The sequence below is a fragment of the Camelus bactrianus genome, chromosome 2, assembly GCF_048773025.1.
Source record: "Camelus bactrianus isolate YW-2024 breed Bactrian camel chromosome 2, ASM4877302v1, whole genome shotgun sequence".
Taxonomy (NCBI): Eukaryota; Metazoa; Chordata; class Mammalia; order Artiodactyla; family Camelidae; genus Camelus; species Camelus bactrianus.
Window position 1 is genome coordinate 28,285,079 of NC_133540.1, and position 14,443 is coordinate 28,299,521.

The following is a 14,443-nucleotide window of genomic DNA, read 5'->3' on the forward strand; positions in this document are numbered from 1 at the left end:
CATTCGAGAATTTCACATTGAAATATAATCAGGATTTACCCTTGCTGGAGGCAAAGTCTGGTTTTTGTCAGTCAAAAAGGATTTAACAAGTTGCTCAGATGCATTTCCTCCAGGCCCTGCTAATGCATTCTGTCCTATCAGTAGAGACTTGAGGGGAAGCTAACGTAATCCTTTTAGGACAGATAAATGACACTCTCCCCCGACTACCCAGGGTGTTTCTTTATGATCGGATTTGTTCTTTGCTAATGCCCTAAGATTAGCTACTGATGACCTGATCTAAATCCCTAAAATGTCCCAAACCTCTCTTTACACTAAAAAAATTAATGGGCGATACTCTCCCCTGAAACGGTAACTCCGTGAGGCCCCCACCCTTGTGCCACCACCGCCTCACCCCAACCCCAGCACTGTTACCGCCCCCTTCTGCAGGGCACCATGCACTGCACCCTTCCTCAAAACAGAGGTTCTCAGACTTAGCCACCATCAGAATCCCCCAGAGAGTCTGTTAAAACACGACTTGCTGGACCCCACCCACCCCCAGGGTTTCTGATCAGCACACAGGGGAGAAGGCCAGCAGGTGCATCCCTAACATGCTCCTGGGTGACGCCTCCACTGCTGTTCCCAGGATCTCACTTGGCCACCCTCCAACTTTTCCACGGCTACTCTGTGGGAATGCTGTCTCCACAGTGAGTCTCCTCACATCACGTCTAGACCCCAGTGGAGACCAGGGACAGCCCAAGTCTCCTCCTCTTGCCCTGCCCTCAGCTCCTCCTGCCCTTCCACCCAAGAAGGGGTCAGAGGCAGGATCAGAAAGCCCAACAAGGAAAGAGGGGGTGGAGACTCACATGCCAAGGACCTGGCTGGCTTTTTCCTTTCTGCTTCCACATCACCAGAGGGGAGTGTGGGCAGACAAAACCTTATCAGCTCTCTCTCCCTTCACAAAGCAGATGCTTCCCTAGGGGACCCTGAGAAGAGAGGCACTGCTGGGCCAAGGCAGGATTTGATGTCCCTGAGTCTCCTGCCAAACGACCAAACTAACAACGTCTTGATAGCAGTTCATCCTGACTCCGGATACCCGTCTTCAGCCACCAGCCACTCCGTGACACCTTGCCCACCCGTACTTGGGAAGAGTGTACCTTTTCTACCTGGTATACATACAAGCCCTTTTCAATCCATCCACTCTGTGCCTTCTTCTCTTCTGAATTGTATACAGAAAGTACTCATTAAATGTTTACTGAGTTCAATTGAAACATTCACAGGTCAGATAGTGCATACTGTAGGTGCACTGTCACGAAAGCAAGAGGCATAGAAATTACACATCCACAGCATTTCATACTTAGGAAAGTTGTTTTCAATAACATGAGTCGCCCAAAAATGAGCTTCTGGAGAAAGACACTCAGCTACAGATCACAAGAGCTTTCACAATACTTTTGAAAGTTTCCAAACATTCTATTTAATCCTTCCAGGAGCATATTTTTAATATCATGCATTTGGCCCCCCAAAAAAACTTTTAAAGTAAAACTAAAATTAACCTTGAGAAATAATACAGAAGTGAAATTGATTTCTTGATGATTTTCTTTCTTAGAAGCACTGCCTTACTTAGCTTATGTTACCAAAGAAAAATATAACAACAATATTAATATAGAGTTTTTCTTTAAAAGGAATAAAAGATGGCAACTCACCTTAGAACTAGCTGTAACATCACATCTTCACAATGTAAACCGATGAGAGTTCTAAATAATGCCAGGGACACCACACAAAGCTGGGAAGCAATAAACAAACACATACTGTATTTCAGATATTAGAAGGATAGCTCTCCTTCCCACAGAAGGTAAATAAATCAGAATTACAAATAAAATGGCCTTTTTAAAAAAGAAATTTTGATTAAAAAAAAAAACCCACACTGCTGCCAGAGAGAATGTATATATTCAGGCCATCAGTTCTACAGGATTTGATTCGACAGCATACACCTGGAATTATGCCATTACACAGAATTACCCTCCTACAAGACGCCTACGTTCATACTTCCAACTTTCAAAGATCCAAATAAATATGCCACCTACCACTCCCCAACACACACACACAATCCCCTATGTCATTTGTTTTCCTAGGTTGTCTTCAATGTGAAATTGATTATTTCCAGACAGGACTAACAGAAAACTGCATACACCCTGGCCAACTCTCTCCAGAGTCCTCAGCCCCAAGCCCCAGCTCCCTTGGCTTGTCTCTTTGGCTTTGAGGCAAAACATTCTCCTTGGTTCCATTTCCCGTAGTGCTGAGGGTGTGACGATGTACTTGTCTAAGAAGGTCATTAAAAATTGCAAGAATTCTTGCAATCTCGGATTTCCAAAAAGGAGAGAGAAACAGCCCAACAGAGAAGGTTCCCAAAGGGGCATTACAAAATCACCATGCCCTTTTGGGAGTAAGCTTTTATCCTTCTAACAAGCCACTCAGGTAATTTAGGCTCTCATCTTTTGTACAGGAGAGTAAGTGCTAGTCTGTCTTCTAGGCAGGATGGGTTTACAGCCTCGTCGGTGAAATCCATAATGGTGTTGGAGAGAAGAGCTGCACTTGGCGTGCCCCAAAACATCTCTTGTGCACAGGACGGGTCACGCCTTGTAGTGAGGCAGAAGCAACATCCTTCAACCCATTCACTCCACGCCTTTGCACATGCTGTTCCTTTGCCTGGTATGTGTTTCACTGTCTCCTCCACAGGATAACCCCAACTTATTCTCAAAGGCTGACCCTAGGTATCACTTCCCCTAGGAAATCTTTCTTCTCTGTCTCCCAGAATTACCACTCAACACCTCCCTTCCCCAGTCTGAGTCCTTTCTATATGTTGCCATAGTAACCCCAGCAAATCACTGTATCTGTCTTCTTATTAGTGAGTCGCAGGAGTTCATTATTCTGCATGCAAGCATCTTATCAGAAACATGACTTGCAAAGATTTCCTCCCATTTTGTGCATTGTCTTTTCAATTTCTTAATGGTGTCCTTTGAAATACAGAAGTTTTTACTTGTTCATAGATTTTTGATTTCTTCTCGAATCAGTTTCAGAAGTTTGCGCCTTTCTAGAATTTGCCTGTTTTATCTAAGTTATCCAATATTTTGGCATACAGTTGTTCATAGTATTCCTTTGTAATCCTTTTTAGTTCTGTAAAGTCATAGTAATATCTTCTCTTTCATTCTGAATTTTAGTAATTTGAGTCTTCTCAATTTTTTTCTTGGTAGTCTTAGCTAAAAGTTTGTGAATGTTGTCAATCTTTTCCAAGAACCAACTTTTTACTTTTTAGGGGTTTTTTTGTTTATTTATTTTTACTGAATGAAAGTTTCTTTAAATTCTATAATGCTTTACAATTTTGACAAGTTTCACACACATGATTTCAAATAATCCCATAATACTCTTTTTTTTCCCCTTACTCTTAATTTGCCCCCTCTACTTCCTGCCCCCTACTGGTAACCACTAGTTCCTTCTCTCCATCTGTGAGTCTGTTTCTTTTCTGTTCTATTAACCAGTTAGTTGTATTTTCTAAATTCCACATGTAAGAAATATCATACAGTATTTGTCTTTCCCTGTCTGATTTACTTCACTTAGCATAACAATTTCCAAGTCCATCCATGTTGCTGCAAATTGCAAAATTTCATTCTTTTTATGGTTGAGTAGTATTCCATTGTATATATACCACATCTTTTTTATCCAGTCTCCTGTTGATGGACACTTAGGTTCCTTCTGTATCTGACAACTGTAAATAGTGCTGCTATAAACATTGGGATGCATTCACCTTTTTGAATTAATGTTTTTATTTTTGTTTTGTTTCAGATATATACCCCAGAGTGGAACTGCAGGGTTGTACGACAGTTCTATTTCCAGTTTTTTCAGAAACCGCCACACTGTTTTCCACAGTGGCTGCACCAGTTTACATTCTCACCAGCAGCCTAGGAGGGTCAAAAAACCAACTTTCAGTTTTGTTGTTCTTCTCTCAGTTTTGTCGATTCTGTTGTTTTTCTAGTCTCCATTTCATTAATATCTGCTCTAATCCTTATTAATCCCTTCTTCCTGTCTGGTTTGAGTTTGCTCTTCTTTTTCAAGTGTTTTACAGTGCAAGGTTAGGTTACTGCTCTGAGATCTTGCTTCTTTTTTTTTTTTTTTAATTGAAGTAGTCAGTTTACAATGTTGTACCAATTTCTGGTGTACAGCATAATATTTCAGTCATACATATACATACATATATTCTTTTCCATTATAGGTTACTATAAGATATTGAATATCTGTGCTATACAGTAGAAACTTGTTGTTTATCTATTTTATATATAGTAGTTAGTATCTGCAAATCTCAAACTCCCAATTTATCCTTCCCACTCCCTTTTCCCCCCGGTAATCATAAGTTTATTTTCTATGTCTGTGAGTCTATTTGTTTTGTAAATAAGTTCATTTTTGTCTTTTTTTTTTTTTAATCCACATATGAGTGATTTCATATGGTATTTTTCTTTCTCTTTCTGGCTTACTTCACTTAGGATGACAATGTCCAGGTCCATCCATGCTGCTGCAAATGGCATTATTTCATTCTTTTTTATGGCTGAGTAGTATTCCATTGGATAAATATACCATATCTTCTTTATCCAGTCATCTGTTGATGGACATTTGGGTTGCTTCCATGTCTTGGCTATTGTAAATAGTGCTGCTGGAATATTGGGGTGTATGTATCTTTTTGAATTAGAGTTCCCCTGGATATATACCCAGGAGTGGGATTGCTGGATCATATGGTAAGTCTATTTTTAGTTTTTTAAGGAATCTCTATACTGTTTTCCATAATGGCTGCACCAAACTACATTCCCACCAACAGTGTAGGAGGGTTCCCTCCTCTCCACACCCTCTCCAGCATTTATCATTTGTGAACTTTTTAATGATGACCCTTTCTTCTTTTTTCATGTAGGTGTTTACAGCTGTATATTTCCCTTTAAGCAGTGCTATACTGCATCCAATAAGTTTTGACATGTTTTGTCTTCATTCTCATTTATCTCAAAGTATATTCTCATTTCCCTTGAGACTTCTTCTTTGATCCATTGGTTATTTAGAAGTACTGCTTAATTTCTATGTATCTGTGAATTTTCTTTCTATTAATAAGCGTTCATTTTAATCTACTGTGGTCAATAAACACACTTTGAATGATTTCAATCCCTTTAAATTATTGAGGTTTGTTTTATGGCTTATCATACGGTCTGCCTTGGAAAGTGTTTGCTCCATGTGCACTCAAGGAGAATGTGTATTCTGCTGCTGTTGGGTGGGTGTTTTATAGACCTCTGTTAAATCTAGTTTTTTTACAATGTTGTTCAAGTCTCCTATTTCTTTGTTCATCTTCTGCCTAGTTGTTCTATCTGTTATGGAAAATAAAGTGTTGAAATAGCCAATAACTATTGCTGTATCTTCTATTTCTTCCTTAAATTTCATCAGTTTTTTGCTTTATAAATTTGGGGGCTCTGTTTTTAGATGCATATATATTCATAATTGCTGTATCTTCCTGATGAGTTAACCTTTATCATTATTAAATGTCCCTCTTTCTCTAGTAACAGGTCTTGTTTTAAAGCCTATTTTGTGGCTTATTGGTATAGCCACTCCAGCTTTGTTTTGGTTGCTGTTTGCATAACCTATCTTTAAACATCTTAACATTCCATCTACTGTTATCACTGAATCTAAAGTTTATCTCCAGGTGGCAGCATATAGTTGGATCCTGTATTTTTATCTAGTCTTGTCAGTCTCAGCCTTTTGATTGAATTTTTAATCTGTTTACATTTAATATTATCATTATAATTGGATTTATGTCTGTCATTTTACTTTTTTCTAGATGTCTGATGTCTCTTTTGTTCCTCTGTTCCTATTTTACTGTCTTCTTTTACATTAAATGAATATTTCCCCCACTGTAATGTTTAAATTCCTTTAATGACTTTTTTCACTATATTAATTTTATTAGTGGTTGCTCTAGGCCTTACCAGATACATCTTATCAGATTCGACTTCAGATTTATACTAAATTAACTGCAGTGAAAAACAGAAATACTACTCCTATAGAGCTCTTTTCCTTCTTACCACCCCTCTTTGTGCTATTACTGTTATACACATTACATCTAGATATGTTACAAACTCAATAACACTGTTAATTATCCCTTTGTTCTCTTTTTTTGCATTTCAATGGAGCTTTTTTCCCCAGTATAGTTGCTTTATAATATTATATTAGTTTCAGGTGTACAATATAGCATTTAAATATTTTCATAGATTATATACTCCATTTAAAGTTATTATAAAATATTGGCTATGTTCCCTGTGCTGTACAATATTTCCTTGTAGCTTACTTATTTTATACATAGTAGTTTGTACCTCTGACTCCCCTACCCCCAGCTTGCCTCCTCTCTTCCCTCTCCCCACTGGTAACTATCAGTTTGTTCTCTGTATCTGTGAGTCTATTTCTTTTGTCATATTCATTCATTTTATTTTTTAGATTCCAGATATAAATGATAGATTCCAGATATAAGTGGTAATGTACAGTATTTGTCCTTCTCTGTTCTAACTTACTTCACTAAGCATAATACCCTCTAGTTTCATCCATGTTGCTGCAAATGGCTAATATTCCATTGTGTGTTTGTGTGTGTGTGTGTGTGTGTGTGTGTGTGTGTGTACAGGCATACACACTTCTTTAACCATTCATCTGTTAATGGACACTTAGGTTGCTTCCATATCCTAGCTATTGTAAATACTTCTGCTATGAACATTGCAGCATATGTATCTTTTCAAATTAGTATTTTCATTTTCTTTAGATATACCTTTGCTTTTAAAACAATAATTGCAATTAAATAGAGACAGCCTTTGAGGAGGGGATTGCAAAGGATTACACTAATGGTATAAAAGTTAATCAGAGCTCCAAACTAAAGAATGACTATCTTAATTCACAACTGCCCAGACATGCATTTCAAAACATTTGTGGACAGAGATAAAATCGCTAATACCCAGACTTGATACACTTCAGTTCCTTGGCTTTACCTGCACTTAAGCCCAGCACCTTGACTCCTCAGAAGCACATTCTGCTGGTTCTACAGAAGAATGTGCCAATCCAGACAAATTGAGAAAAATGTCCTGAGAAAGGCAGTAAGTGCCACCTCCCTGATAGAAGAGCTACTGAGAGCTAAACAAATTATCTACTTTCTCTCTTCCAAAATAGAAAAAGTAACAGCTGAAAGAAATAAAGAGGGGTACAGGAGGAGGAGAGAAAGAGAATATTCATTTTTATTCCCCAAAACAAACTCTCCTGAAACCTGTTCTGAGTTATAAATCCCCTTCCTCTGGAGCTCTCCTTACCCGAAATGGGGTGTTGATTCTGCTCGTGAGAGTATCTAGGATGTGGACGTTCTCGTGCTGGTGCAACAGGATAAAACGGAGGAAGATCTCAAGTAGAGCTGGCTCGGAGATGCTCCGCAGGAAAAGGTCCAGATAGGCAGTTGTGGTCATGACCTCCTCCACAGTCACCTGGGACCAATGACAGTGTGCACAGGTAAGCAGCCTCCCGATGCTGTGATACACGCCTCCCCTCTCCCCTACAGCCCCCGGCCTCACTGCAGTGACTTCATCAAGGTAAGAACATGCCTGTCCCGAGCACACACTTCAGAGCTTCATCTGAAGCCCATAACCTATTCACATTCCACAATACCTCGTGCTGTTTCCGCCCTTTAAGTCATAAGGGGAAACGCAACGGCATAAAGAGGCAATTCAAGGGCTCCAACAACTCCAATCAGCAGATGCAGTTCAAATACCATAAAGATTTTAGTGTGTGATCACGATGGGGAAAGAAAAGATAATAGAAAGTATTTCCATGGTCAGTAAAGGATTAATTAGAAAACTCAGTATGACTTGTTTCATTATTAGTCATTCAATAAACCTTTATGGGGACCTGCTATGTACAAGGAGCTAGAAACACTAGAACATATTTTCTGTCCAGGAAGACGGGTTACACATATGATTTAGCAAACAAAATAATAAAATAAGAAATAGCAAATGAGAGATACAGACACAAAGTTGCAGATATTCAGATATGTTTCTGGAAAGTGTCAAGTCAAATTTTTATAACTGAATAACACATGTAAAGTATTATTTATAAAGTGTTTACTGCTTATGAAATAACTGACTTTTTTAATAATACAAATGACCTTTTTCTATGTGGTGTGATTTTTCCGTGCAGTAAAACATCGATCTTTCAGGAAACAGAACTCTTGAAGAAGTCAATTTCAAAGAGCTGAGGATTTGATGCTAAAAGCATCAAAATTTTAATTTTTAAATGTTTGATTAGGAACAGTTTAAGAGCTTATATATGTTTCTTTGTCTTCCTAAGAGCAGAATACAGGTCGTCAACTGCCTTACTGACATCAATTGCCTGACTGTCTAATACAGAAAGACTCAAACAGGACTGCATGAAGATCACACGGAAACAGTTCAACATTTCAGATTCCAACCCTGTACGAGAAATCTTAGAATTTCTAAAAATTTCCCCTGCCATGAGTCTCATACACTTGATGCTACATGAAACAGATGGTGATCATTTTTGAATGATTACATCTTCATCTTTTCTTTTCCAGTTTTCCATCTTCTTTCTTCCTCCCTTTAAAAGTGTTAACTGTCACTTTATCATACTGTTCCTGGGATGTTCCTTTTAAATTACATTCCTCTTCTTCTCTTCTACTTTCAAAATCTAAATCAGTTTAGAAACCAGATCTCCAAACCTGCTACACAAGCATACACAGGCCTTGTGTGGATGCATCTGTGCAAAAAAAAGGCTTAGTTTTATAAATTTCTTGGTTCTTCAGGAATTATCTAGATACATAATTCCAGATAGATAAGATACCACCAAATCAGTTCTGTCTGTTTTCCTTATTCTAAGCAAGGTCTCTACAGCACATCTCAATCCACTCAGAATTACTGACAGGTCACCAGCAGTACCCTGAGCGGCCTGAGCGCTGCCCTTCCCTTGCCAGGTCAGCGCCAGTCTCATGAACCCTCAAACTCTCAACACACCCCTGTATAATCTGACCAACTTTAAAGGGTTCTCTGTGGCCCAAATACAGCGAGGGAAACAGGTAAGCATCACCCCCCTGGCAGATAAATCACCCTGAGAAGAGTGCATCTCCTGGGCTGCCCTGCCTCAGAAACAAACCCCTTCTCTCCCTGTGTTTTCCCGTGTTCGCTGGTCCCAGGCTGTCCTGGGACACAGGCTATGTCTCTTTCTGTATCATCCAGGGCAAAGTTCACAGCCTGGCACACAGAAGGTACTTAACAAACATTTCCTGAGTAAATGACAGCCCCCAAGGACCTAGCAATCCACACTGGCCAGGGCTGAGCTTAAGTTTTGAATTCCTTTCTCTTCTTTACATGTGCTCTGAAGGCCCCAGAGAGTGGGGACTTCTTTTTTTTTTTTTTTATAAAATGTATAAAATAACTGATGTCACCCAGTATGGCTAAGGGGGAAAGGACTCACACACCACCAAACGTGTAGTTCCATCAGCTCACGCCCATTCCACAACTGCAACGTCAGGGTCCTATAGCAAGCAGAAGCTTAGCCCTAAACCATTTAGGCAAAAATCGAATTCCCTAATGATCTCGATCACTAGGAAAAAAAAATAGCACTAATCATTCCAAACGGGCCACGCGTGTAGTTTCTGCCATACTGTATTTTCAGCTTACCTACTGAGCATGCTGAGCTGACCGTCCTGCGGAATTCCAGAAGCTGCCTCTGCACCAATGACGCAGCATCAGCTTCCCCCTCCCCACCCTCGTTAAGTTATGCGTGACCTTAATAAGCTCAAAAGTACAGCAATAAACTCTTTAGAATAGAAGTCTCAGTCTTTGGGGGCTGACATGAAAGGAAGGCATTAAGCATCTATTGTTTACTACTCTTAGGCTGGATAAATGAAAAGACTTTTTTTTTTTTAAGAAATCAAAGCTGTCATTTATAAGCTAAGAGGATTTAAGAAAGCACATGGAGGGGCAGCATTTACATAACGTGCTATAAATATTAAAAACCCAATTCCTATTAAGTGTCAAGTTGCAAAGTCTTCATAAATCGAGGTCACACTCACCTTAAACTAATACCCGGACCAAGAGAACCTAGTTCCCTTCTCTTGCCATCTCTTCCCTCCTCCATATTCTCAGAGCCCTCAGAAGCCTTTTATCCCAGAAAATCTTCTCCCACCCCATTATCTTACTTTTCAGAAACTTCCTGTAATTTCCCAAATAGGCAACCCCCTTAACAAGGATGAGACCAGAGCCTTAGTGTGATCACATGAAAGCTAATGATGAAATGAACCACCAGGGGAAAGCGGCTTGTGCAGAATACAGAACTGAGGCTTCCACTGACGCCCCAGAGAGCATGTACTGGCAATACGGGAGAGTCACCTGCTCTTCATGGTTCAATTATGAAGGGCAATCGGCTGCTGATGTAAGACCTTCTGCCTTATAGCTGAGTATCAGTATTTCAGACCTTGTTCTAAAAGAGTTGCAGGTAGCCACACATCTACACAGAGATTCTAGCAGAAATAGTAAATGAGGTTCTACCTTACTACCACGTAATACACAATAATAACGTTTAAGGATATTAAAGTCTGGGAACGGGACTTCTTCCTAAAGGTAGACCACAATGGCCGCAATGACTAAGGAAAACTCAGTTCCCACAACCAAATAATTATCCTTGACAAGGTGAGTTCAACCATGAACCCAAGCAGTCTATCTGCTTGAGCACTGTGATGTGCTCACTTTCAGCCAGGTCCTAGAAGGGAGCCCTGACTCAGGGACTTACTCTTACCGTTGTCGAGTCCAGTTTAGTCTATTCTTCGAAATCTCTTCCTTCGCCCACCTTCTCCACCTCCACCAGCCTTGACCTGAGTTCTCCTCCACGCCTAGTGCCCTTCACCAAGCCCTTAAACTGGTGTTTTTCAAACTACAGTTTGAGAACCAAAAGTAGGTAGTAAAATTAATTTACTGGTTCACTAATGGTTTAGGCCAGATTCAAATAGAAAGTATTCACGTATACTGCATGGAGGAAGAGTGAGTACCGTTTTGTGAAATTTTTATATACATATTTTGTTCAAACTCTACATAATCAATATATTATACATGCATGTACCGTGTGCTATAGTCACTAAAAAATACACACATGCAAATGCATAAAATAAATTTCTGGCTGTGCATCAGTCAAAAACATCTGATGCTGTGCTATCAATTGTAAAAAAAAAAAAAAATCTGAAAAGCACTAAAACAGCACAGCAATAACCACGCCAATTCACACCCCTGCCTGCCACCCCTTCCCAACAGCTCCCCAGACGCCAGGCTATCACCCAGCAGGGGCTGAATGTGGCCAAACTGCGTAGATAGTTGAGATCCGTTCTCTGAACAGGATGGCAACTGAATTTCAGGTCAATCTACCCCTTTTCATCTTAGCCTAAGAGCTCCAAGAGTGCATTTTTATTTTTTAAATTAAAATGTCAAGTTTCTCAGAAATGGACAAAATCGAGATTCTGTTTTCTTTCAACAAGGAGGTGACAGGAAGGGAGGAGTGGATACCGTGTGCCACATTCCACTTCTGTCAAGTCAAAGCTCCCTCAAAAGTGCAGGCGAGAACCGAGCCCAACCATCACGCCCACAATCACAGCAGCACGTTAACTTGATGTGCAGCGTAGGAGTGAAACTGGGCACATAGACATCCTGACATTTCTGTAATCAGCTCTAGTTGGGCAATTCCATTTGCATCTAAACTGGCACCAGAATCCTCCCTGTAATGGCAGGTTTATGGTGTGTCCCGAAAAATACATTTCCCACCTGCTAACTGGTTTTTGTGCGTGTGTGTGTGTGATCCAGTCACACTGGAACAAACAGATGGGTCCTACCGTCTGTCGCCCAGGCAGGTGGCAGGAAGTGGGATCAGGTGACTGCTGCACCGTCTCCAAGTTAGAAGCCACCCTTCCTTGGCTTTTCCTTCGGTATAGAGGAGAAAACTAGCCAACCACAGTTCACCTGGGTCCGCTGTGAGCCCTCAGCCCCAGGGGCTCCAAGTGGAGACCAAGAAACCATGCGACCAGGTGTACCCTGCCCACTGAAAGCAGCTGCAGAGAAGGGAAGATGAGGCTGGATCGCATGAAACAGGTGTGATGGGGTCTTTCCAGGGAACACAGGCTAAGACACTGCTCGCTGCTGCCAGAGAGAGACAAGATAATGAGCAGGCGGGAGGCGTGTCCACTGGAGGGCAGCCCAGGGCAGCCGCTGGATGGACTCCTCACAGCCATCTTCTTCCCTCCAAGGACAGAGTGCAAAGAACATTCAAGTACAGAAGGGAGTGGCCCCACTGCTTCAGCCAAAATTCAGCCAAAATTTCAGCCAAAAATTCAGGACAGAAAACGTTCAATTATTCCAAGTCTGAAAAGAGTCTGCAGTTCATGCTCCCTCCCTCTGGGCCCCCTTCTGCTCCTCGACCTCCAGGCACTCACTTCATTGACACCACAGCCAGAGGCAGGAATGGAGGTGACATCCAAAGTCAGCAAGTGTGCCTGTTTATTCCTAAAATATCTGAGGAAGGAGGAAATTAAAATGATGGCCATAATGACTTCAGCAACATATTTTAAGGAAAAGATATTTAAAATAAAGCCAGTCTCTGTCTCTTTCCCCCAGCACTCCCTCCATGTAACTGTAATACATTAAACATAATAATTAATTAAATCAATTAAATATTAATTCATTGACTAATTAAGTAGAATAAACTTCCTCTTGCCTGTGATAAACCTCTCCCTGGAGAAGTCAGCAAATTATTTCTAAAGCCTTTCTTCCTATTCTCTGCACGTATTAAATGTACCTACTACTTCATTATAATGTAACTTATCAGAGTATAATTCAATAGATGATCCATTATATTTAAACCACATCCTGTAGAATTTAGTTATTGAAATGCTCCAAATATCACATAAGAAAGGTATTTCATAGTATGGCTCTGAGGTCAGAATTAACAGGGAAACTCTGGGATGAAACATTTTTTAGCTCAGAAGCAAAGATCTGAAAATTATTCCAAAGATCATTTGCTCCAAGCCTTTCCTGCTTATGAGTTATCCCAGAAAGATTCTTCTGAGTTGCAAGAAGGATCATAAAAATGAAAATAATATCAGCAATCAGTTTTTGAGCGCCTATATACTCTCAGCATACTGTTTCAGCTCTCTGAGTCCACACCGTCTCCTGAGAACTGAGTTGACCCAAGCAGAAAACATACTTATAGGAAGGAGCCCGGGGTAGCTAACAGAATTATCGGACACAGGAAGAGCAAGCTTAGAGGTCTGCTGCTGGGCAGCCAAAAACCCAGTCAGACAGGGATCACAAAGCTCCCTTTGGCAACACAGCTCAGTGGGTCCCTCCAATCAGAAAGGATTCCGCGTTGTAAAGGAAGATTCCACCTGCTGTAATTCAAAGCGTGCCTTACCCTGCCCTCACGTTAAGAAGTGGTGATGGAGAAATGCTGTCCCCTCAAACTCATCCTTCCTCCCTGTTCTGGAATTCTTATTAAACCTCTCAGCTTCCTCTTTTCTAAGCTAGGTCCATCCCCTTTCTCAGTTTGCTTAATGCATTTATCCATCCTTGAAGATGGCAAACTTACTGCGGAAACCACTGTTGTCTGACCTAGAGTACGAATTCTCAAAACGCCTGGTATGCTGGCAGGTACCCAAGGGATATTCAACAAAGGTGTCACGAGGGAAATCAGCTGCCCTGTTACTAACAAGAAAAAAATGTGGTTTTCACAGTGCATGTTGGGGATGCCTTCATTAGCAAGGTAGTTAGACTAATTTGATGATACGTGAACAGCAGAGGAAATCTTCCTTTAAGAGTGAGTAACGTGTTATTGAAAATACAGAGCCTGACTCATGCCATGCTCTTGATTATGGCAACTGAGCAAAGTGATCCATTGGGAAAAAGGAAATGCTTCCTCAGGCTTCCCCCTAATTTCTCTTCTTGGTTAACAAGACAATAGTATTGAATTCTGATGAGACTGACATTAAGCCCAATGGTAGAGGGGAAGTGGTTCATGGGCCAGTCTCAACCAGCAGCTTCTTTAGAATGAAGTATTTAAGAAAAAATGAGACAGTGGTGAGAGGAGAGTATAGCTCAGAGGTAGAGTGTGTGCTTAGCATGCACACGGTTCTGGGTTCAATCCCCTGGACCTCCATTAAAATGCTAATACTAATACTAACACTAATAATAATAAAAAGATGGTGGCATCTAATGCCTGCCAGCCCCACCCCCATCCAATCCGCCTGCTGGGTCCCACATATTGTTCGGAGATGGAATTTTATGTACAGATGGTTTTCCTAGACACCAAAACTATAACAAAGGCAAGTTCTGATGATAAAGGACAGATTTCACTCCTGGCTTAATTTCCA

The 14,443-nt window shown here is 40.6% G+C and overlaps 1 protein-coding gene across 3 annotated transcripts in view; it reads right to left on the bottom strand.

The window, feature by feature from the left end:
* The window catches only part of FHIP1A (FHF complex subunit HOOK interacting protein 1A), a 225,063-nt gene that overhangs the window by 25,941 nt on the left and 184,679 nt on the right, over positions 1-14,443 (bottom strand). For all 3 annotated transcript variants that reach the window (XM_010968500.3, XM_074377296.1, XM_074377298.1), the window contains exons 7-8: positions 7,344-7,511; positions 1,680-1,759 (exon numbers count right to left, since the gene is read on the bottom strand). In XM_010968500.3, coding sequence (XP_010966802.2) covers positions 1,680-1,759; positions 7,344-7,511 — 248 coding nt within the window. The remainder of the gene's footprint in view (positions 1-1,679; positions 1,760-7,343; positions 7,512-14,443) is intronic.